Consider the following 26,702-nt stretch of genomic DNA (forward strand, 5'->3'; position numbering starts at 1 on the left):
ATGAACAGAACTTCGTTGACCACCAAGTGCAAGTATGGTAATTGGTCTGACGTGACTGTTTTTGGAAAGAAATGCGAACAAGGTATGGATCTCCATTTTATTATATTATAATATATCATTTGACATGTTATAATGTCCTAATTGTTGCATTGATATTAGTTATATATTTAGTAGCTAATTAGTATAGCTATGATACCTACGAACAATCTTCTCAAAATAAAGTGCATGTACTGATTTGTAATCTTCGAATACTTGGAAACACGTGTTAAAAGAATATTTTTGTACCATCCACAAATTTTATTATTATCATTATTTTTCCCAACACCACATATAACCCTGGAATGTTTCGTAATTAATCAGATTTATCAGCTACACGCCCACAGAAAAAAAAATCATGATAGATTTGTCAGCCTCATATTCATAGTAACGTTTAAGAAAGAGTAAACTTCTTACTGCCTAACTTATAACCAGTAATGTTGTCCAAAATATGGCTTTGATGTTATCTTACATGTACATGTATGTGTACATATCCCGTTTGGTTTTCCAGCACCATGTGATAAACTAGACGAAGCTTTCCACAGTTTGGAGTCGGTGACCTATTCACCACCAGTCCTATACATACCTCCGAATGAATACGTTCGCGATGGAACAAATGCCACTTTCTCATGTAAACCGAAGTACGAAGTCTCTGAGAATACATTCGATGGTCGGCGTCGATGTGATAACAGCAATTATAATGGCCTTTCCACTTCTCCAATCTGTAAAGAAAGTAAGTAAACCGAGCCGGCGTAGGCGTTCCGAGTTCGCATAAATGTCGTTACCCTTTTTTATCACTCTTGTCGTTGTCCCCTCAAAATGGTAACGGTTGCACACTCATTTTCGTCCAATTTTTTTTCACGAAGGCTCCTGCTTCTCATGTTACTGTCGCCCGGGGAAGACGTCGAGTACATGTAAGCACCGGTAATGCACACACTCTGCTGGAAACCAAATGCCCAGAGGAAGCCAGCGCCGGTGTAATGTTTTTGGTATCTCCTCATATTTCAGTGTTCCCCTACAATTAACAAAAAAAATACCAAGCCTTTTCATTATGGCCGGGAAACGGGGAACAACGTGTCAACTCGCCTTTTACCGTTCCCAAACAACATGAACGACCAGGGGGACACTCGGGAACAGAAACATTCAAAAATGTTTCATCTTCAGATAATATAAGGGAAACGGTGAGCGTTTCCCACACTTTTAAGGTTGTTGGTTCGACTTATGATCAGACCACTATTTCTAAAACTGAGCTATTTAAAAAAAACAACCAAAATGCGTCTGTCTATGCAGGCCAACAGAGTGTTTGAATGCCTTCTCGAGGGTACAGACGAACAAAATCACCGTGTCAAGTCTGTAATCTTGCCACGGCCATTATACTGAACGAAATATTATATAGACCTTGCCCTAGGTTGGGCAGGTGTGTGATACATGAGGAAGCCTCAGTATTTTAAAACGACGAAGCTTAGATTGTAAAGCGATTAACCCCCCAGGCCAAGAAAGAATGACAAATTCAGGTTTCAACCTTTTTGAGATGCTCTGTGAGGGCGACTGTAATTTTTAGCATATGAGTTTTATTTCTTCAGGGAGATGTACCTGCCCACAAGACACATATTTACATTCCTTTAAATGTGACGACATTTCTGTCCAACATGGTACAGCATTGGAAGTGACGTGTAAACCAGGCTACGAGTTTGATATCCGTCGAAGAGGTGTTGTTAAACAAAACATGGACTGCCAGTTTGGGAACTTCAGCGCCGTCCCGCCTTGTAGAAATGGTAGGTTGTTTACTTACAATGTTTAAATGATTTGTGTGTTGTTTTTCATATTGATAACTATAACCTTAATGTTAATTGAAGCTACATATGACTTTTATTCTTGATGTTTTTGACTTTTTCAGCATCCTGTTCTTTAACCAATCCTGCAAACGGGTACTTTAGCAACAACTATGGTTCAATAATTGCTCACGGGCAAACTGTAAGAGTTGCAAGAAAGGTACTTTTAAAGGGAGCTGAGCCGTCACTTAATATATACCCAGCCCATAGGATTATGTCTGCAAACCGACATATCCAGCTAAAACTTATGCGAAATCCGACCGCCATATCAGTAAACCACTAGTGTATGATGTCTAGGCTTTACATTGGCGCCTAAACGTTCGTAGCTAGAATATTCTCGGCATCCCTGACTCCATTGCCCTGGTTGTCTCTTTAGTGGATAACAGCAGGGTCATTAATGTCAAAGCGCATATCAGTTTTAACTACCGTTAGATTACAATATTTTGTAACTTTATGCGTGCAGATACTATACTGGTACATTATACATGCATATCTAAATTAATGAGGAAGAAATGGCCGCATTGTTTCGATAAGATTGTTTTCTTACTTTTCTTTGTCTCAGTTGATAGATATAAGTGTGATTTTGAAGATGGTTTGTGTTACTGGTCGCACGATCCAAGTGGCAACTTTACCTGGTCAAGAACAAACGGGTCTACGAGTCGGGGCGCAGGTCCGAAGTCAGATCATACTGAAGGCATAAGTGGAGGTGAGGACGAATGGTTGTTGCACTTTTTTGGTTCGGTTAATGAGCCGAAGCAAAAAATACCATATGGTAGTCTGCATTACTGTCGGTGTGAATGGAAATTATGTCCAGAGAAAAAGTGTTTTGGGATGAGTTTGTTTACTGATGTGTTTCATTAGTCACGATAGCCATGCGCCTTAATCCGTCATGGAAAGAAGATACACGCCAACCGTTTTCTTTTCGAGAGAGAGAGTGAGACTAACAGTGATTTATTCATCATACTCTCCGCCCCAAGACAAATAAATCACAGCAGAAAATAGAAAATTCTCCTTGGCGGTCCTAACCGGCAGACCCTTCGGTTAGTGTGCGCTAAAGAATATGTACACCATCGAGAGTATTTGATGATAACTAAACATTTCCACCACCAGACGAAGCTCACAAGGTATCTGTCGACAACAACGTGCTTTTTAATTATATTTTGCTCTCTTGCAGATGGCTCTTATATGTATATGGAGACATTCCAAAGGACAATAAATGAAAAAGCAATTCTTCTCAGCCCTCAAAGTACTGAACACAAGAGTCGCAGATGTCTACGATTCTATTACTATATGTCGGGAAAAAACGTTGGTCGACTGCGTGTGTATGTCTTAACTGGGTATGGGCAAATATATGACTTGATCCCGAAGTGGGAGAAGGCTGATGGCTATGGAGATCATTGGTGGCTGGCTACACTCGATGTGGAATTGTATTATGTAAATGAACAAGTGAGTAGTCTTTTTCTTCTGCGGTCCTAGCTGTTCTGGTGACGAATGCTTTTGTCCGTCGTAATTTGTCCTGGATACTATTAAAGCTGGTCTTGGATGCAGGTTCGAGTTGGCCAGAATTCCTCTCCCGGGGCTGCTAGCTATGGTCATTTGTCAGCATGTGGTTGACTTTCAATGTTTGTCTGTCCTACATTAGGATTTTCAATGAAGTATTTACGACAAAATTTGTAGTGTCATCCCCCATTTTATGCCAACCAATTGAAGTATTTACTACCACAGTGCATTTATGAAGCAAACGCTAGACGAGTAAATACTTATTCATTAACTAGAAAAATTTCAGCCATATATGTGCATACTTATGGCAGTAAATTTTACAATTTTCAAGCTTCAAGTATTTACTTGATGCCTATCACTGAATTCCTCTTATTATAACCTTGTTTTATAGATTGGCATTGAAGGGAAGGTGGGATCCGGACATAATGGCGGGATTGCTTTAGATGATATAACTTTATCTGACGACTTTTGCCCTAGAAGTAAGTAAATTGACTGTTTATAACCATCTTCATCAGAGAATAAATTGTCACGTTCTATCACCATGATCACTGCGTATGCAGAGGGATCATCAATTACCTCTATTTTTCGGGATTTGGCGATTTGATAACAACTTGGTGCTCGCCTACAAGTATGTGAAACGTGTACGTGAATCATGTGCATTTAGTTTGAGGAAACGCGGTAGCGCCCTTGTGATGACATGTGTCTTATACTACCTTCAGCCCTCGCCAACTGAATGCTTCTATACTCCTAAGATGTAAGATGTAAGATAATGAAATAGCGCTGCTACCTTATTGACAATCTGTATTTCTTTAATAGAGGCGTGCCCCCCGATTGTACATCGCTCTGGCATCAGAGTCACAGGAGGTAATGGACCCGGTGAAGAGGTGATGTTGGAATGTTTGAATGGACAGAAAAGGTTGAAAATCACGTGTCATCAATCGGATGGAATGTGGTCCGAGTCAGCCACTCTGTTTGACTGTGTTGTCCAGTCGTCGGCGACAACAGTAGCAGCAACAACAGTAGCAGCAACAGTAGCAGCAACAACAGGTTCAACAACAGAAGCAGCAACAACGGGTTCAACAACAGTAGCAGCAACAACATCAACCCATACTTCAGGTAATACATGAACAAGGCCAATGATAATTTCTCATTTCAATGATTTTTGTGTTGGAATATTTTCTGTCAAAGTATCTAAACAACGCACACAGCTTACATTGTGTTTATCCAACATACATGTACTTAAGATTTCACCTTTGTTGAACATGTGATACTACAAGTGCCTGCGCATGGTGGCGTGCAGAGGTATTATCCTCTTGACCACCTTATCTTATGCCAAAGTTGTCCCTTCAAGAAAGTGTATATTGCGGTGGTAGGAATGTAGGTAATTCTAAGCTATTTTGACCAAAGACCTTACAGGTCTTTTGCCCCAAATTAGCCTACAACCCCAAAGAACCAATCCACCACAATATACACTTTCTATCATTCATGAGATTCCCAGTGAAGCGTTGCAATGAAATGGTCAGTGAAATGGTGAGGGAATACTAGAGTTCAATGGGTTAATGTAATCATGACTTACTGTATTCCAACAGAAAGTACACGTCAATAGCTTTCCAAGGATACATCATTGCAAATATCCGTTAAAAAATAGCAGAGAAATGAACCATTGAAGTTCGCACATCTTGACAGTCTCAGCGTATTCCAATAAATGCTGTAGGCCTACAAGACAGCTGTTACAGTGATTAATCATTGTTGCTTGAATCTATTGAAAATATTGTTGACAGAGTCTGCATGTACATGGTAACATATGTTACCAAACAATACTCACGTCCCAAAGTATTACAAAGGTCTATTGTTCGTTAATGCGTTTATCCGACAGAATTTCGAGAAATTATTTTAACGACGCAAAAATAATTTTCAGTGCTGAAAATATTTTCGAAAATTCTGTCGGATAAACGCATTAAGACACAATAGGCCTTTTCATGTCTTTGACAAGCAAAAATAATTAATGACTGCAACATCTGATATGGCCATTGTACAACTGAATATCACTATGGTTTAAAGGCAAATGTTATTCTGATGAAATATCTTTCACCAGATTTAAGCGCTGTGTGACACATCATAAGTCTCTAATAATGGAAGGATCCAATTTTTCAAATCCTGGCACATCCCAGCAACAACAGTTTCAGCCGCAAATGCAGCAACAACAGTTTCAACAACAGGTTCAGCCGCAAATGCAGCAACAACAGTTTCAACAACAGGTTCAGCCGCAAATGCAGCAACAATCACCAATGGAAACGTCCAATTCGCAAGTTCTGCCCGTGACCGATAGATCACAAACATTGGCACACTTTTATGAAAGTTTACTTTCGATTCGAAAGCTTCCAGGCAACTCAAACGACATTTTGAGGGATCTCAGGAAGGACAGAAATCGATTGCTAGACAAGATTAAAAAGAAAAAAGAACGTATGGAAAAACTCTCCTTTGAAATTCTCAAAGACCATCAGGAACTTCAATCGATTGAGAAAGAGATCGATTTGAGGAATTCAGAAATCATGAAGGAAGACTTTTAACACAGGTTAGTGCTTTTTCCAATCTTTTATTTGCAGATTCATGTATGCTCCGCAATTGTACAACCGTAACCACAGATGTAAGCCTCCTGGTATTATTCTTGCACAATGCTGTTATTGATTCCATGGAGACATGATGTTAACGTCACACTTCCTCCATCTGGTGAGATTGTGCGTAACTGAAATCTTCATTCATCTTGCAGACAACCACTGGTAGGCCCTAGTTGACGACGACTGTGTCCATTCACATGTACCCTGGTGTGCCCTGGTGACACTGATTTTGACAGACCACAGCCGTGATGGGAATGCCAATTACATTCAGGAGTGGACCCTACTGATTATCTTTGCGGATAACTCTCTTTAAACCAACATTTGAAAATAGATTTCATGTAAATTGATAGGATGACATGAGGATATCTTTCAAAATCTTTTAGTCTAGAATAAAACAGTCCTCTAGTAAAGAAGTGTGTTGTGTGTTGTTCAGTTCTTCATGAGCTAGGTGATGACGTCATGGGCGGGAATTTTTGAACTACCGGTAGTCAAAGATATATGTAATTCTGCTTAAAGGGATTAGATGCGGTGGTTTATCTGTGTAGTAAGGGGAATGATGTACCAGTTTGACACCATGTGGCGCCACCTGTAGTATTTCTATTTATTGTGGAACCAAGTGGTTTTTTTAGAGGCCTTAATTTTGCCTGGAAAATGTAACATAATTTTACTAGTAAATAAATAGAAAATGGCAACAGGATATTTATTAAATACCGAAAGGGCACATAAGATTCCACTTGGTTTGAAAGCTGAGAGGCAGCATCATATCATTACTCATAACCCCTCATCTGCTAACCCCAAAGAAACTTTGTATGTTAGAATACCGGCATTGCGAGAGAATACATTCTTTGTACCTAAATCTCTTTATCTGTCTGCTGATGTAACCATTTCTGGTGATTCTAAAAATAGTGTTGTAAATAATCTTAGTAGAAACCTGATTTCAAAGATGGTGGTTAAGTGGGGAACAGAGCAGATATTTGACCTTGACGAATACAGTCATTATTCTACATTTAAAGATCTGTGGCTAACTGGAGAAGAAAGAAATGATAGAGTTTTTCAGGGTATTCAATCAGAAAATCTTAGAGAATTAAGATCAGGAGTCGCTGAAGCTGATGTCACTGGAGAAACAGCTAATGAAAAGACTTTAAAGAAAGGGTTTGACAAGAAGTACAAAATACCATTAGATTTTGAACTATTCCATCATCATGCTCCATTTTACAAGTTTCCAATTCAAGAAGATGTGATTATTGAAATAACTTTAGCACCAAAGGAGGAAATCATAGTCACCACAACAACAGCTAGCATGGGCTACAAACTAGAGAATATTTGTTTTGAATATGATACCGTAGCCAACAAAATGATTGCTAGTCAATTGAGTAACAAGTACAACTCTGGATTCTCAATATTTTATGATTGGGTAGACCATTTTAAGACAGTCAATGTTACTGCTAATGAAACACTAATTAATGAGAACATCAACTTTCCAAGAATGTCTATTTAAGGATTATTATTACTATTTGTGTCTGACTATGTAGATGGAGCTAGAGATTCAGAGAAGTTTGAAAACCCTAACATAAGTAAAGTGCAGATCACAATAGAGGGTGTTGCCAATCAGGTGTTCCCAGAAGGAATGAGAATGATGGATCAATGGGAGGAGATCAAGAAACATTTTATGACTGAAGATTTGAAGAAAACTCATGACTGTAACATGACCATGGAGAAATACTATGGTGATTCTAATCACTATGGTTTATGGTTGGACCTGAGAACTTCTGAAGATAATCGTCTACACGGATCAGGAAAGAAGCTCCAGAACACAAAAGATGGTATTCAATTATCTATTACAAAGAAATCTGGAAAGGGACCATACAAAATGCACATATTCGTGGTTTCTGACGCCCAGGTAAACATCCAGAATTCTCAGATTGCTTCACTCCAACACTAAGGTGTTGCAAGAACAAAGTTCGCTCCAACACTGAATACTAGATAAATGAGTTTTACTAGTGATTTTCTAAGTAATTAAATGGATACACCAGGAAAGAAAGATATCATAAATACACTGTATCAAAGTTTACTGTTGGCATCAACAACAATTGGTTACTCTATGTTACTGAAAAGGTTCTTGAGAATCAATATTGGTCCCCCAAGTCAGGCCGACCTAGAGGAAATTCTTAAACTGGGTGGAACTGTAGCTATTAGTAATGGAACATTAGAGTACCTTTACGATCAAGGAATCCTACCCAGAAATATTATGAAGTAAGAATAATTTACTTATTTGATAAAAGGTAAATTTGAAAACGAAAATTTGCTTAAGTAAATGGTTACTGTAATGAACATAGATTCAAGTGACTATCCAGATCAGAGTTCAAGTGATTTAACAGTCAATCTCAAGACTGAAATTCAAGATGCATGTAGCATCACTTTAACTTTTGCAGTAATACCTTGTACATTCTACAACATAAGTGCAGCCAGGGAGAATAACCGAATCAAAGTTAAGGGGTTTGATGTGGCAGAGATTACGCTACCAGATGGTCTCTATGACCTACAGAGCTTTTCAAAAGTATTTGCGGATAAGTTGAAAGAAAATAGTATGAGTAGAGGTGCTGTCAGATTTGACCTTGAAGAACCAACAGGTAAGGCCATCTTACACTTCCTAAAGAGAAAAAATGAGGCGCATTATCAGATCTATTTTCTTGGTAAAAGTAATGAATTATTTGGCATGAAATCAGAATGGCCTTACCCTTTAGACAATAAAAGTAAGGATGATGTTGTAAGCGAGAAACCCATCAATTTTAGACCAATTAACCATTTTGTTTTTCACTGTGACATAATCGAATCTAATAGTGTATTAAGTAATGGTGAAGCATCTGATGTGCTAACCACAAGACCAATAAAGGAAGCTAATTTTGGAGATTTAATAGCATACATATTTGAGAAACCAATAGCAATTCCCTGTAAACCAAGATTCAATAAGCTGAATATTCGCTTAACTGATGAAAAAGGTGACATCATCGATCTTAATGGTCATAATGTACAGTACCAATTGGTATTAACTCGAGCTATGCTCTCAGGACAAAGTCCGACACATCATTAAATTCACTGGAATGAAATGGCTGGCATTGGTATGTTATTTGGATCTGCAATAATCAATGGATTAGCATTCACTGGATCCGGTTACCTTTTTAAAAAACTAGACAAGAATGGCTATGAGACTGAAATGAAGAGACATAATTTAGCTCAAGAGCAATTGCAAAGAGCATCCACAGAATGGGATGAGCATAGGAAAAGTACTATTGACTTTGTTAATCTTGAATTAAAGAGAGAAAGAGACGCTTCTATTGATTTTAACAATACTGATTCAGCACTTACTGTTTACAATCATTTACATCCAGAAAGAACTATTGTACTACCTCAGCGACCACAATTAAGTGATTACTACCAACCTAGTGATGAAATGAAGAAATACGAGTACCTATGGATTATCCTAGGACTTAGTGGTTTCGGGTTAATAATTTATTATTTTACTAGGGTTAGAAAGACTAAGACCACTGATCGGACACAGTCCTGATGATCGGACACAGTCCTGATGATCGGACACAGTCCTGATGATCGGGCACAGTCCTGATGATCGGACACAGTCCTGATGATCAGAAGCGGGACTAAGATTTTTGATGGGAAAGAGTAAATCCAAATGGATGTTGTAGTCTAATGATCAGTTTTGATCCTTTTTTCATCTTAAGTTCTTCTATGTAGTACTGTCTTTTCTCCTTAGGAATAACACTGTTTTCTTCTAAGGCATCTTTCATGGCTGATTCATCCTTATTAAAAAATAATACTAAAATTCTTATGTTCTCTCTGTAGTCCTTGACAACTGAATTGTACTTCTGAACTAGTAACCAAACAGTGAGATTGTAGTGCCTGCCGGAAAAGGCAAGATTACATAACTCGGACACCTTCTTTTTTGTGTCTCTCAAATTAGCACAGTCATCAATGAGGAATAATGTGTTAGAACCAGCAAAGGTCAGAGTAGCAAACTGAAGCACAAGGTCCAAATTACTGGCCACAGCTTCGGGATTAACTATGTAGACGTTCTTGTCTTGGTAAATCCATTTCCTTTCATATGTCTTATTGTTGAAATATGTTGGACAGAAAATGACTATGTTCTGGAACTTGTGCCGATACTCCTTTTCTAAGAGGTCAAGGGCAAAATATGTCTTACCACAATTGGTAACACCAGAAATTAACATATTGTGTGGCTCGTAAATAAATACTTCACTCATTTAAATGAATGTAAAGGATGACAAACAGCAGTATCTAAGGGATTTGTACTACAACCCCGAGAGTCCCGTGGCTTACAGTTCTTTGAGTAAAATCTGGAAACAGGTCAAGGAAGATATGACTTCGTCACGAGAGCAGAGCTCAGGAAAACTTATTAAACAAAAAGAAGTGAAAGAATTTCTAGAAACACTACCAACTCACCAACTACACAAACCGGCCATTAAGAAATTCACCTTCAGGAAGACAATGGTATCGTACATCGATCAACAGTGGCAAGCTGATCTGGTTGACATGCAGAAATTCGAGAGTAAGAATAAGGGTTTCAGATTCATTTTAACAGTCATAGGTCTATTTAGTCGTTTTTCTTGGGCTCTAGCAGTTAAGAGTAAGAGGGGAGAAGAAATCAGAGATGCATTTAAAGTGATATTTGAGGAAGCAAAACCAACGAAAATCCAGTTTGATGACGGTAAAGAATTTTACAACAAACACTTCAAGGAACTCTTAACAGAAAATGACATAGAATGGTTCTCCACAAAATCTGATAAGAAGGCAGCAGTAGTAGAGAGATTCAATAGAACCCTTAAAGAAAAAATGTGGCGTTATTTCACCGCTAAGGAGACTGACAAGTGGATTGACGTTCTGGATGACCTGGTCAGCGGCTACAACAACACATTTCACTCATCAATAGGTATGAAACCTGTAGACGCCAGAAAGATGGAAAACGAAGGAACAGTGTGGTACAATCTTTACGGTCTTCACCTCAAAGAGACATTTGGTAATCCAAAGTACAAAGTAGGTGACAGTGTAAGAATTTCAAAGTACAAGTCCATTTTCGGTAAAGGTTACATGCCCAACTACACTGAGGAGGTGTTCCAAATCAAACAGATCATCTTTACTCACCCTATCGTCTACCAGCTTGAAGATTACCACAAAGAAGAAATTCAAGGATATTTCTATGAAGAGGAATTGAGCTATGTTCCTAATCCTGACCAGCTAGAGTACAAGATCGAGAAAATCCTAAGGTACAAGACCAGTAAAGGCAAGAAATACGGATTAGTGAAGTGGAAGGGTTACAGTGATAAGTTCAATGAATGGTTACCAGTTTCTGATATCAAATCATTGAAATGAAATAAAGTCTCTAAAGTGACTTAAGTCACAAGAACAAGTTCGAAAAACGTAATTTAAAAAAAAAATGTCCTACTAAATAAAGAAAGAAATGGAGGGAGCAATATTTGATAATCAAAATGGTATGATGAATCAGAATAATATAATGAATCATGATAATATGATGAATCAAAATATTCAGAAGTTTTTGTATTATTTGCATCAAAATAATATGTTAAATCAAAATATGATAAATCAGATTATGTTAAATCAAAATATGATAAATCAGTTTATCTTAAATCAGATTATGTTAAATCAAAACATGGAAAATCAAAACATGGAAAATCAAAATATGATAAATCAGAATAATATGATGAATCAAAACATGGAAAATCAACCTACAATTTATTGTGTTAAGTGCTGTGAAAAGAAACCTGAAATTAATTTTGAAAAGAACAGGCGTAATAAACTACTTGATTACTGTAAAGAATGTGGTTCAAGTAAAATCAAGGGATGTAATAAATGTTATGAAATTAAATTACTAAGTGATGGTGAATTTGGTAAAAACGGAAATAGAGGTAACTGCAGATCATGTTTTAATTCATATTACAAAAATGATTACCTTGACCAAAATGGTAATAGAGACAGACACAAAATTAGAGTTGGTCTAAACCGCATTTCTAAGGGAGAGTGTAATCGAGCTATGCTCTCAGGACGAAGTCCGACTCGAGCTATGCTCTCAAGACGAAGTCTGACCGGTAATTCATCATTCAATCTAGGATGTACAGACAGTTTCTTCTCACAGTGGTTAGAGTACCAGAGGAGTCTATCTCCAATAGGACAAAGTCCCGAGAACAGAGTTCGAATAGTAGAAGAAGAGTTGGATCATGTCTTACCAATCAAGGAATTCAAAGATAAACCTGAACTGTGCTTTGCTTGGTTTAACATTAGACCAATGGAAAAGACAGAAACAGACAGAAGAGTGCTAAAGTAGACTACACACTATTTAAGGATCAATTGGATAGGTCAATGGATTTCATGGTAAAGATGAGAAGTGAAAACTGGTTTGTCTTTCGAGACCAGAATGTAATACCAGATTGGAAAATAGTGATATCACAGCATTTCGGGGATTATCTTCGTGATGAAAATATGATTCTGCTTGATAGATTATCGAATTTGAATAATAACATGAGAATGAACCAGAACATTAACATATGTAGTCAGACAGAAATCATAAACGAGATGATTAAGTTGAATAATAGACTTGAAAGAAATTTACTCTTTGCAGTGAATTGATTTTATTTTACTTAATTAAATGAATAGAACTTGGGGTTACACAAAACGACCACGTAATTGGAAAGAAAGATTAGAACGATTTCATAGAGAATTAGAGGCAGAAGTAGAGTCAAAGTTGGAGCCTGGTCCCGAAAAACCTTTAAAACCTGCTGTGCCTGCTGGGACAGAAAAACCTTTAAAATTTAATGTACTTCAAAAACCTGTAGTGTCTGCAAGATCAACACTAAACACTAGAAATGACAGAACAACTGATTCTAGTTATTCCCACTAATTAAATGGATGGAGACAATAAGGTTTATCCAGATTTAAGTAATTTAAACTCTGAAAGTTAATTGAACTAAGAGTTTCTTAGAAAGCGAGATTGAATTTAGAAGAAAGATATTTTCAAAGTACAAAAAAGCATTTAGCGTAATTACTGGCATTAGCCATTTCCTTAATTTAACTAGCGTAGCAGCCGGATCTGTTGGTGTTTCCGCTCTAGCTGGTGTCATCACGGCACCGATAGGCTTAGCTCTGGGTGGCGTAACAATAGGTAGTGCCATTATTTCATCAGCCTTAGGCTGGGAGAAAAAGAATATTCTTAAGAAAATTGAAAAGCATGAGAATATCAGAATGTTGGCAATTTCAAAACTGAACACAATCAATGATTTGGTTAGTAAAGCCTTAACCGATTCTCACATATCTACAGATGAGTTTACTTTGATTCTCAAGGAGAAGGAGAAATACATTTCGATGAAAAATGCCATTAGGAAAAAACAAAGGGAGGCAAGTTCAGCTGTTGATGTAGAGTCTTTAAAGAAGACTTTTTTAGAAGAAGGAAAAAAACTAGCACAGACAGAGATGCTAGAAAAACTAAAATTTCAGTAAATCAAACAGGACCCGGACTACGTCCAGAGAACAAAGTTCGACTCGGGCTATGCTCTCAAGACGAAGTCGGACTAGGACAAGGTCCCGAGGACGAAGTCCGACTAAATAGTCCTAATCCTAATGTGGTGTATCACTATCACTATTATCATTACTTTGGTGTTAGGGATGAATTTCACCAAGTAGCACTACCATCAGCACCACCCTATTCATTAGTTTAATCGAGCTCTGCTCTCAGGTCAAAGCTCGACTAGGACAAAGTCCGAATAATGATTTTTGCAACTCGAGCTATGCTCTCAGGACGCAGTCCGACTAGGACAAGGTCCAGAGAGCAAAGCTCGACTCAAGCGAAGTTTGAATCGCTGTAATCTATGTAGCCTTCATAATACATTCCAAATGGTAAGGTGCTTATTCCATCTTCAAGTATGAACCTCTTGTCATCAAAAGGACTGAGGCTTTTTTTGTCAACTTCTTCCAAATAGATTTGGTGTTTATCTGATCTTAAGTGTCTCATCTTGTGGTAAAATGACCTACTCTTTTCAAGACAATCAACATAGTCATCAAATGAGATATTTCTCCTTACTACATTCTTGGCAATACCCTTTAATTTCTTAGAATCGTAATCTTTTGTTCTGTAAGCGTACATCTTACTTCTCAGGGCAATGAATTCAGTCATCTCTACTCCTCCTAGCTCATCCTTAAAGTAGCCTGGTACCTTCTTCTTACTGGTGTCATAGAGTGTATGATCTTTTGGATAATTACTGAAGTCAAAATAGTGTTTCAACTCCTTTAAGTCTTTAGTTAAGTCATCAGTATTAATGTTAAGTACAAAGGAATCTGTATCTAGATACAGTAGTTCAATATTTTTCTCACCAAAGTACGGTTGAAGAACTTCATTATAGAATTCATGCATTAATAATTTAGACAATTCAAGTACTGAAGCTCCTATGTAGATTGGTTTGTTGAATTTCATTGATGTTTTCCTCATGCTAATAGCAGCATTATGTTCGTCAAATACGCATATCGATGAAAACCTGGGATTGGCCATTACATTCCTGGCTCTCTCCCCGTCCGATACAAATTCAATTTCAACCCTGTTCCTTACATTCTCACAAGTCTTTCCGTAGAACGCATTATTCATGAGCTTAAAATAGTCTTTCTCAAAATCAGTCTTAGAATCCATACGTCTTTTAGTGTTAAAATCAATGTATGGTGCTAACCACTTTGATTGTTTAAAGCTTATCACTGAATGAACCCTCTTAAGTACCATTCCGTGCTTGAGGTAAAATTGTAGCATTCTGTAATGCACTATGTAATTAGTTTTATCCTTTTGTGTTAGTATTAGTTACTCTACATTTGATCTTTTATCATCGCCCAGTAACTCTCTCTGGTAAGGACTTAATTCATCATCTTCAATAAAGAGAGATTCGGGACAGAATGGAAAGTTCCTTGACTTAAATTTAATATTTCCTGGATACTCCAAATCCACCTCTAAGAAATACCCTACCTCACTATCACTTGGATTTGCCATAATCTGCTCTTTACTGATAACATTCATGTTAAGTGGATCAATATCTATCATTTCAAAACTACCATAGGGTTGAGGTTCCATCATGGACCAGCCGTAGAGATTATTTGCGTCTACGTAGAGTAGTTTGTGGTGTTCATCTGCCTTGACATGTCTTGTTCCCATAACACCCGAAATTCCACCTCGTATTGCTTTCTCAAAAGTAAGTAAGATGTTGGTATCAGTCAGTAGTTCTAGGTTTATTCCTGTGTACTTCAAACCAGCTTGCCAGGTTAGGCCTGGTGCCGAGTAACAGTGACATGGATCTATCTGAAAGTAGTTCAAATTGACATCCCTGAATTTCTCAAATAAATCAGCTAAAAGGATCACATCAGTTTTGAGGTAGAGGTCAATGAACTCACCGTGATTCCTGATCTTGAAATGATCCCATATTACCTTAGCCTCATCATAGGCAGAATCAGGTGCCATTTCATTTTTCAATTCGTCAAAAAACATAGACTTTTCTAGGTAAGTAACATTGTAGCTTTCATGTGATGTGTAAAAAGAGTAAGGTACTGAACCCTTCTTCCTCAATAGCTTAAAGTCAGTGGTATTTGGGAACAGCTGTCTGGTAATTTTAAAATCATCATCCAACATTGATTTGGTTATGTTGTCTAAACTGGACTGCAGGAATCTGTACGAGTCCAAAAACCTGAAACAACCGAACTGAAATGAGATGTATTCCTCTGATGTTTTGGCAAGTATTTTCAGTTTCTTGTACTTCGGTAGCTTAGTCATTAATTCTTTAATAAATAAGTGAGAATCGTAATTACTGAGATTGTGAAAAAACACTGGAACAAACATAGCTTTCTTTTCATTCAAATTACACGAGTTGTGAGCAGCACCTCGATATCTACCACAGTAGTGATCATGATCCTTGACCTTGTCATATCCCAAAGGTTGATTACAATAGTAACAATGTGTTTCTAATTGATATTTATGCCAGTCTTCATCTGTCATTGTTAGAGGAAAGTTACAGTTCAATAAATTAGAGAATTGTTCTTCCATCCTGATTAACCAATTACAGAACACATCTACAACATCAGCACCCCTGTGAGACACATACTGGCTACTGTAAAGGTGTGTGTAGTCTGAGTGAACATAAACACCAACAGCTGATGCATTTTGTTTAAAAAGTTTTTTAGTGGTAACAGTGGTATCTGTCTGAGTTGTGAGAGCAGAGCTCGAGTTATCATTGACTGTTGTGCTTATCGCTTCGAAATCAGCATAGATCACAAACGGAACTCTATTTTTGAATGAGTGTTTTTCAAATTTAATTTGTGACCATTTACTGTTAGGTGGAGGCAAAGTAATCTTACAGTAATCGTGTTCTCCACATTTCTTTTTATGCTTATCTAGTGTTGACTTCCTGTAAAAGTAATTCATGCATCTCCTGCAAAGATACACTCTATGAGCTAGTGTCAGGAAGAAAAGATTGATGTCTCTTATGTACATGAAATGGTCCTTGAAATACAACAGATCGATGACATCATCATCATCATAATTCTTGGACAGGTAGAGAGGTTCTAGTTTTGCCTCACAGGTGCTCTTAGCCCATTAGTTCTCTAACTTGAACACATTAATCTTGAGATTATTATCACTCTCTATCTTAGGAATATCCTTTTGAATACATACAGGAAATGATTTTATTTTGATATCAGTAGTTTTCGAACTCTGTTCTCGTGACGAAGTCATTTGTAGCATATCGGTAGTAATATTTAATGTACTCTCGAGCTCTGCTCTCAGGACAAAGTCCGTCTCTGGATTTTCTTTCAGATATTTAGCGGCCAATAAAGACCAGAGAAAACATTTATTGTCATTTGATTCCACATTTATTACTGCTTTTGTTTTAAATGGTAATTTAGTGTAATGACCACCTTTACACCTCTTGTAAGAACAGATGGTCATGTTACAAGACTCTATTTTATTTAAAGTAAGTCCAGAACCTTGAAAGTACCTTTCCTCAATCTGTGTCTTAATGTAGTTTAACTGGTTGGTTATGGCATAAATTGCCTGGTTCCTTGAAATTATGCTTTCCATTGGGGACTGTATGGGGTGTGTCGAACTTTGTTCTCGGGACTTTGTCCTAGTCGAGCTATGCTCTCTGGACGTAGTCCGGGTTACACTTTCACCTTGACGATCAATGCTCTGCTCTTCGACCAAAGGTCGATCAAACTGAGCAAATACTGATATGCTAATTTTGTGATGGTAATCATTGAGTTGAAATAATACCTCCTCTAATTTATCTCTGTATTCATACACTTGTTTAGCTTCTCTGTCAATCTTCAAACTAATGGTGACTACAGGCTTTCCAAATTGTTTTACTATTTCTATTCCACTCACTTTCTTTATGCCATCTAGCTCATTTTCCTCAAATGCAAGTTTCTTATCCATAGTTTTAGGGATCAGTGATGGGGCTCGGGGTTGAGCAATATGGACATAATCCGGATTTAATTTACTTAAGTGACCTTTGGTTCTCCTGTGAATAGCCATATTATTGTAGGATATGTACTTGTCACATGTAGTGCAAAGTATTTTCTGATTCTTATCAGTCATTCTATTTATTAGATTAAAATTTATTAAATTCAATAAATCTCTTGAATTAAATAGAAATGGACTTCATAATCAATGAACAAGAATGTAATGAAGCCAAATTTGAGTACAGTACAACCTCTCTATTGCGGACACCCATGGGACTGGGCCAAGGTGTCCGCAATAGAGAGGTGTCCGCCCTAGAGAGGTTATGCCAAATCGCACGAGAGGTGGATTTGAAGTTCCCGCCTTGCAGGTCTTGGTTTTCTCTGTGTCGACATCTAGCGTAGAAACTTTTAACCTGTTGGCTGATCGGTATTTGCTTGTGATGTTGCGTTGAATGACGTGAGCTACTTTGGAACTCAGAGCGTGAATAATCTCTCTAGTAAAAGGTGCCCCTTGTATTGCAAAATCTCCTCGAAATGTCATAATGTGTGAAAAAACACCATAATTTCTGTCCATCAGCACCTTTGATTAATAATTAATTTTTTCTTATTTCTCTACTAACGCATATTCGCCGCAACACTGACAAAACCGCGTGGATTTATGAGTGTCTGTTGACACAATACATGCAATAGGCCTATGTGATTAGTTGAAAAGATGAGTAAACAAATGCCGCGGCTTAATTAGGATACAAAAACACAATGCCATGGGGTAATTACGTTGATTAATTACGCAAATATCACACCTGTCGGGCCTACTTGACTCTCCAAGCGCACGCGGGAAACCATTGTTTTTGCCTACTGTCCGTAATTGGGAGGGAATTGGACCAAAAATTGGCTATCGCCCTGTCCGCAATTCGGAATAGAGAGGTGTCCGCCGTACAGAGGTTTTTGTTATTGGAAATGACTTAGAAAAAATCGGGACTGGCCGGACGTGTCCGTAATGTAGAGGTGTCCGCCTGGCAGAGGTGTCCGCTGAGGGAGGTTCTACTGTACTACTTAACAGACCAATTAGACATAAAATCCATTACTTTGAAATCGATAACCTTTTACAATTCATGGTGGACAGGTGATAACCTGCCAGCGAGTGCCCAAGTATTCATGTTTCTTTACGAAGAGTTTAAACTTAATAATCAACTGCATGCAACCATAATAGAACAGTGCATTGAAGTCATTAACCATACACCCGATGCGACGCCAGATGAATTTTGTAAGAATTTTTTTAGTTAAACCCTCTTTTAGAAGAATAATAAAAAACAGACAATCTACATTGCCATACTCTCGACATTTTAGTTTAAGTGAGTTTTGTGAGGTATGGCAAAAATACATAAAAGAAATTGGAATTAGCCATGTGAAAATTTACTGTGATAACAATAATTACATAACCCTTGAACTTACAGAGGATAAATACTTTTACATTAATATCATAAACTATGCTATTGTAAATAATACACCAGCTGGCAAAACATTCTCCTCAAACTTATTCGGTGTATGGAATGAGTGGTTTGGCTTTAAGCAAACTAAATTCACCAAGAAAGGAAAATACTACTCCACAAGACCACTCAACTTTTACAGGAAATATCTATTCCTGCAAGCTAATTTGGTTGACAAAGCTAAGACCCTCTACAACAATAAACCATCTAACATTTTCTGCATCATACCTGTAGAAGATGGTGACCAAATAAAAATGCAGCGATACGAACCGAATTGTAAGAAAACGATAAATAAGTGTACTAATCACATAAAATTCGAAATCACTGATGAGAATGGTAAGCTAGTTAATTTCAGAGGAACAGAGGTTTCTTTAGAGTTAAGAATCGAGCTATGCTCTCAGGACGAAGTCTGAATAGAGTTAAACTCTCAGGACAAAGTCCGAATAGAGTTAAACTCTTGTGGTGAAGACAAGCACCTCAGACTCGAGCTCTGCTCTCAGGACGAAGTCTGACCACCTGATGAGATCATTCCATTAAAGGAATAGTACATTTCTTCTCTTTAACTACAGGTTTAACAAGAGGGTTAATTGATCCATTCATGACTGCTTCATTCGGACTTTGTCCTGAGAGCATAGCTCGATTAGGACTACGTCCAGAGAACAAAGTTCGATTAGGACTTTGTCCTGAGAGCATAGCTCGATTCAAGCCTGATCGCTGCTCTTTACTTACTTTTTTAGGAAGTTTCTTAAACATAATGAATGCTGCTAAAATAACGGCACCTAAACCTAGTACATAGACATAAGTATTACTACTAGATTCACGCAGTGATACATCAGTATTTTGAGATTGTGGTTCTTCTTCCTCTAATTCTTCTTCCTCCTTTTCCACAACTCTGTTGTTTGGTGAGGAGTCCTGTACTTTAAATGTCGTCTTATCCTTTTTTATCCTCTTAAATTCCTTAGATCTTCTACCCAGTTCTCTAGACCATGCTAATTGTTTCTCTGATCGAGGTTTCTTAGACACTGAAACTTTAGTCGAACTTTGTTCTCGGGACGTAGTCCTAGTCGGACTTTGTCCTGAGAGCATAGCTCGAGTAGTATCAGTTACAGTTTCAAGTTCCATTTATCTTGGCCGAATTTAATTCGAACTATGTTCTCATAACCAGGTTAATTTAGTCTTCTTTATCATCACTACCTGTGATATCTAGACTTTCATCTATTGGTTTGTCACATTCAGAGACAGTCATATTTGGTGTATTCATATTTGATGCAGTCATACTCGATGTATTCATAGATGATTCCTCATGACAATGACCTAAAGTAATAAGTGTTGTTGAGGCAAGTGCAGTTAATGGACCCATTCTCAAACTCAACCATCCAAGCCATTTATCCAACTCGTTAGTTATCAAATAATCATTTCTAAGATCATGATAAAGATCATCTTCATCATCTATTGGTAATAACCACCTTGATAATTTAGTGTAAGCTTTAATTACTGTCTTACCCAAAGAATCATTAAGTCTGGCAGCCATCTTTGTTTCATACATTCTATGATGTTTTAAGATTTCTTTTTCAGTCATATTATCTAAGTCATTAAAAGTTATTTGTTTATTAAGGAAATCCTTGCTTTTACCAGTTGCAACTAGAATCCCTAAGTCTTGTTTGGCTTTAAGGCCACTATCAGTCAAATAGTTCAAATTTTGTTGATTGCTAGTTGAGCCTAGTTGGCAACTAGAATTGACTATTCCTTGACTGGGATTAACTATTCCTTGACTAGGAGTAACTAAATTTGAACTATTCAACTGCTTGTTTGAAACTTGTTGATTTGTAGAGCAGTTCTGTTGAAAGTTAGTTCTGTTTTGTTGGTAACTACCAGTGTTCTGTTGGTTAGAAGCCCCAACTCGAGCTAAGCTCTCAGGACTCATAACACCAATCTGTTTCATCTGTTGTTCAATCACTGCAGATGTCTGACTATTCATTTGCTGATTATTCATTTAAAATTATGGAAAAATGACTGTTAAGTGCAAAATGCTGTTTTCACAACTTTATTGCATCTTAACACTGGCTCGAGCTATGCTCTCAGGACGAAGTCCGACTCGAGCTATGCTCTCAAGACGAAGTCCGGCTGGTGTAAACTTAATACTACTGATGCAGTTATTGTCTCTACCTGCACTGGCACTCAGTAAAACGTCAAACTGCTTGTCAATATCCTGGTCATATTCCTTCTCAACCTTGTAATTCTGGAAGAAAATACTTTGAGTGAAATCATACCATATTCTCTCCAAATCATTAACTCGCTCCTTGTTGGTTAAAAAAGGTGTAAATATTACATAATCAATTTTCAGCGTTTTAAAGGCTTGGTGTAAAAATACCTTGTAGTTAATGGTGACCTTTACACCACAGTAATGCAGAAATCTAAGGAAAGCATAGTACACTAGTCTAAGGTCAGTGATATTCTCATCGGTTAATTGCGGTTTACCAATTGCCCTGTTAATAAATTCAATGGCAAGAAACCAATCATATTCCCCACAGTGAAATTTAAAAAGCATGGCTTCACCATGTAACCCTTGGTTACATAACTTAGAGGGGAGAGTGTTAATACCCATTTTTAGGGCTGACTGAAGAGTACTTTCATATCTCTGCTTACTAAGACATTTTCTGTGACTTGAAAAGTAGCACTGTAAATACCCTTCCACAAAGTCCTTTAAATACTTAACTGCCGATTCGGACAGCCGCCTCCATCCAAGTTTCCTTAGAATACTGTCAAAGTAACGTGTCTTGTTGTCAATATTGATCTCAAGAGTTTTATCGTCTCAAGAGTTTCATCGTCGTAAGTAGTCGAATTGCAATTGGTGCAGAATTGATACTTCACAGTTTTAGCTGCGTACCTTGCTGAATTCAAGTTTTTTTGATACTCAAAAAGGGTCCACCTTTTACAATTACGGCAGAATTGGGCATTAGTGTTGGTACTGACGTCATATTCTTTCATTCTTGGCAGGACTACTTTGCCTGTCTCAGTCGGACTTCGTCCTGAGAGCTCTGCTCGAGTCGAGCTTTGCTCTCTGGACCTTGTCCTAGTCGGACTTCGTCCTGAGAGCTCTGCTCGATCCATAACCCTAGGACGAAGGAATCCAGTAAAATTTTCATTGCTACATTTACTAAAATAGTCTTTTAATGAGATGTATTTATTCATATTTATATACATAATAATTATTTTTTAAACATTGTTTTTATAGAAGGTCACCTAAGACCTTTTACGTGATTTTAAGGCTTTACGTGATTTTAAGGCTTTAACACCCCCAATTAAACCATAAATTATGGAGCTCACAATAGCAATAACTGCTATGATCAGATGTTCAGCTAGAAAGCCAACAACTGCACCAATTGTTTTCAGGAGAAATGATACGATAGAACCGATGATTCCCGGTAAAGCCGCAGCTGATTTCTTGGCTAGTTCTTTTAGCCATTCAGCAAACTTCTTGAGACCTTCTTTTACTTTATCTGGTATTGATGGTTTTGGTCCTGGTCCAGGTTCTGGTGTAGGTCCTGGAGTTGGGTCTGGTCCTGGAGTTGGGTCTGGTCCTGGAGTTGGTTTTACAGATTTAGTGGCACCACTTAAAGCACTACTGATACTGAGACCTAGAGTTGTAAATGTCATTACAACAGCTGTTATTATGGCGCTAATAGTTACACCATACGTCTTAAAAAGTAACTTTATTCTGTCCTTCAGAGGAATAGTTGAATCTGGTTTCTTTAGAACATCAACAATTAAACGTTTAATTCTTCTAGTTTGTGACTCCCTGTCATTGTCTAACCTCCATACCTTTGACTGTTCCTCATACAATTTGTCATTTAGTTCATCTATTTGCTTTTTCAACTCTCCTTTATCTTCAGTATCTTCTTCTACAGACTTTACATAGTCTCTTGTTAAATTATGAATTTTTTTTTCTAGTTCTTGTATTTGCATATCCTTATCCCTCTTTACTGCAGCTAGATCATCACCAGCCTGTTTTAACCCTCTAAGTTCTCTCAAGGCATATTCAGTAAAACCCAGTGTTTTAAGTTCATCATCATTAGAATCTATCAGTTTATCTATTGGTCTGTTTGAACTGTTTACCTCATTAATTACTGCCTGTGTTTCAGGTGCAATTGATTGAATTTGACTTACTGGTGTTGGGCCTTCCATAGGTGCCATTCTAGGTCCTTCCATAGGTGCTGGTTCATCAGGTGCAATCATATCTTTAATCATGTTAGCAAATCTCAGACCATACTTATTCTTTAATGTCAGTTCAGAATAGAATTTACCATCACCCTTAGTTAAAGGAATTAACTTTTTATTCTCTTTATTAAAAGGATCAGTGTATAGTTCAATATTTTTCTTTTGTTGTACTGTAAAGTTTGCGAGTTCTTCATCTGTTGGCAAGAAGTAAGGATCTTCTTTGTACGCATAAATACGTGATGCTAGATTACTTAGTTTGTTAGGGTCATATTTCCATTTATCACTTTTTTTCAATGCTTTTTCAAGTTTATCCTCTATTTTTAGTAGCCAACTCTTCTCTTTCTCTAGTTGCGGACCAATACCTCTTACTCTATCTGGAGGTATACTGAATGAAATTTCAGTAGTAAAATTTCCACCTCCTGTGTTGTATGTTGTGCCGTCATCTTGAAAAGTTCTATTGGTTTCAACTGTATTAGGATCATCCACATTACGAAAGTGATAATTATCTAACTCACCCATTTGGATATCTTCACCTCCTTCAGCCATAATTACTTATTTATCTAACCATAAAAACAATCAATGTACCAACAACTGAGTAAAGCATGAATTTAATTGTTTCATGAGTATCATCCTCCTTCTCAACTTTGGTGTCAAGTTTAGTAGTAGTAGGAGTATTCTTTGAGGTTTCAGTTGTTTTTGGTGTAACAACATTACTCTTTGGTGTATGACTGGTCTCGAGCTTTGCTCTCAGGTCGAAGTCCGTCTTGACAGTACCAACGCTACTCTTAACTCTTATTTTCTTAGAACTATTTCCTTCCATCAGTGGTGGTGGTAAGGTCTTTTTGTGGTTAATGTCATTCTTACCGGGTTTAGCATTTTTTGGTGCTATTAAAATGTTATTATTGTAGTTATCCAGCTTACCAATAACGAGTACCATATTTGATCCTATGACATACAATCCTGGTGCTATTACATAATCTAGTCTTGTATGCGTGTCACTCACTGCTTTTTGGTATCTTTGAATTGAAGTGGGAATATCAGGATGTTGATTAATCGAGTCCTTTAATAGTTTGTTAAATTCCTTCTGAGCATCCAATTCTGTACCCGGTACTCCAATTATTGGTGTTCTGGTCAACGCCTGAGCACCCAGAATACAGTAAACATATGTTCTTATTGTGTCATTCAACCTCTCTATTCCAGGATTAGAGAAACCATTTGATTTAAATATCATGAATTGTTGATAGGTTTGACATTCATTTTGTGTAATTACATCAAATACATTCTTGTGTTGTTTCACATGATACTTAATGAAGGTATCAGGATATTTGAAATTAGCCATTCCAGCATCCCAGTCTTTACTGAACATCGGTGGCATTCTATTTTCATGAACTTGCATGAGGAAGAAATTGATTTTAGAATCATTGATGTAATATCCGGGATCAGTTATGTTCGGGTTGTAATCCGGTACACTCCATGACCTCCAACCACCGTTATTTTCAAACACCGAGAAATCGTACTCGTCTTTTAAACCAAATTCACTCAATAACCCTCCTAGTTTCCTACGGTTAATGTTATTGTTTGTCTCATTAAAATCACTTTCACCTGGAATTGGTATCTCTAGATTCTTCATGATCTTCAATATTTGATAGTAAACATGAAACCTGTAAATTGACCTTAACAATGGGTCACTGTGATTCAAGTGATCGTCTATTGAAATACCACAACCTGTTGTAGCAAACCAAACAGCCATGTTAAATTGGTTCTGGTAAAACGATAATGGATTCCTTTCCAGTCGCAGACAGTCTTTCTTATTTTTCAGGCTCAAAAACCCAGGTGTTATCTTAGTTTCTTGTAGGCGGAAGAAGTTATTAGTATTAACAGTTACTTCTAAATTAAAGAAGTCATAGGTGAATTTACTTTTATGTTGATTTGCTATTGGATAATACTTTATTACTCCAGAAGCTGATGAATAATTATGTTTGGTTTTAACTTCAGTTTTGGATAATGAAGACAGTAAAAAGGCCATTTATTTTAATGGAATAACCCATTGAACTCTAGTATTCCCTCACCATTTCACTGACCATTTCATTGCAACGCTTCACTGGGAATCTCATGAATGATAGAAAGTGTATATTGCGGTGGATTGGTTCTTTGGGGTTGTAGGCTAATTTGGGGCAAAAGACCTGTAAGGTCTTTGGTCAAAATAGCTTAGAATTACCTACATTCCTACCACCGCAATATACACTTTCTCCTTCAAAACTCTCTTCACCACCTGTGGTCTTACAGCCTCATCTACTGTCAAGATATCCTCTTAGATGCAGCTTAGTAATGCAGACTATCTCTGTACAGACAGACTAATCAAAGAAGATAAGTCCTAAATGGTGAAGTGACAATATAAATGAAATACATGCATATAATTCTTTTCGCTAATTGAGGGATTTAAAAGAAAAACTGTCCTACGATCACTGAAGTTAAAGTCGTTCTCCCTTAACCTCCCCAATAACAAGCGTGCATATATCATTCTATCCTTTGTCATCCTATCCTTTATCATTCCATCCTTTATCAATAAAACGTTTTGTTTTAGCCGAAGGATTCCACTGCAACTTTGACAATGATATTTGCAAGTGGACACATGATCCAAGCAGTGATCTTAATTGGACAAGACATCAAGGAGAGACACCAACCATTTGGACTGGTCCACTTTCTGATCATACGTCTAGTAGTAAGTTCGTCTGGTTTTAACCAATATCGCCAAGATCATGGTAAAGAGATGGTTCCATTCAATGGCGCGAAACCCTTTAAAATGCTTCGTCCGTCTCATGGATCACATTACTGCTTTTATTATATTACCTTGATTTCAGAATCACCGAGCAGGAATTTCTTATTCGAAAACCAGCGGCCATTGTATGGTACTGTACGCTGTGATTTAGTCAAACACTCTGTCAATAATTTTCGAATAAGAACAACATAATATGATTTTGGTTTTGCCAAAACAGGAAAAAAACGGCTTGGGTCGATCTTGTCAGTCTGTTTGATGCTATCAAGGATGACGGTGGTTTTCTCCAAAAGCATCTCATTAATATTAATCTTTCCAGTTAGTTTACATACAGATCTAAACCTGACTGTATTAACCTGTAGATTTAAACATACGACTAAACTTTTGGTTACAGATGGGCACTACATGTTGATGTCAACATCATCAAGTCACCGGGGAGCAAAGGCGCGGTTGAAGAGTCCGAAACTTGGGAGTACTGACCCGAAATGCTTCAAATTTTACTTTAACAAATATAGCTACCTGGCAGATACGTACCATGCAAGTACATTGAATGTGTATGTTGGTAATGCTACACGGCCTGTCTTTTCGGATACGGGTTTTCACCACCTAAGAACTTGGATACATACGCGCATAGATGTTTCTGGATACCCTGATGCAAAGGTAAATATCTTTTTTTTCTTTTTTAGGTGTTGTAGGTGGCTACTTCTAA

At 37.4% G+C, this 26,702-nt stretch overlaps 1 protein-coding gene across 1 annotated transcript; it reads left to right on the forward strand.

The window, feature by feature from the left end:
• On the forward strand, positions 1 to 26,702 carry LOC135501647 (MAM and LDL-receptor class A domain-containing protein 1-like). Its single transcript, XM_064793882.1, has 12 exons — positions 1 to 82; positions 548 to 769; positions 1,620 to 1,811; positions 1,934 to 2,010; positions 2,431 to 2,545; positions 3,043 to 3,314; positions 3,760 to 3,847; positions 4,185 to 4,484; positions 25,802 to 25,939; positions 26,079 to 26,126; positions 26,388 to 26,555; positions 26,680 to 26,702. The coding sequence occupies exons 1-12, from the start codon at positions 1 to 3 to the stop codon at positions 26,700 to 26,702; spliced, it is 1,725 nt and encodes a 574-aa protein (XP_064649952.1).

The sequence above is a fragment of the Lineus longissimus genome, chromosome 17 (assembly GCF_910592395.1).
Source record: "Lineus longissimus chromosome 17, tnLinLong1.2, whole genome shotgun sequence".
Taxonomy (NCBI): Eukaryota; Metazoa; Nemertea; class Pilidiophora; order Heteronemertea; family Lineidae; genus Lineus; species Lineus longissimus.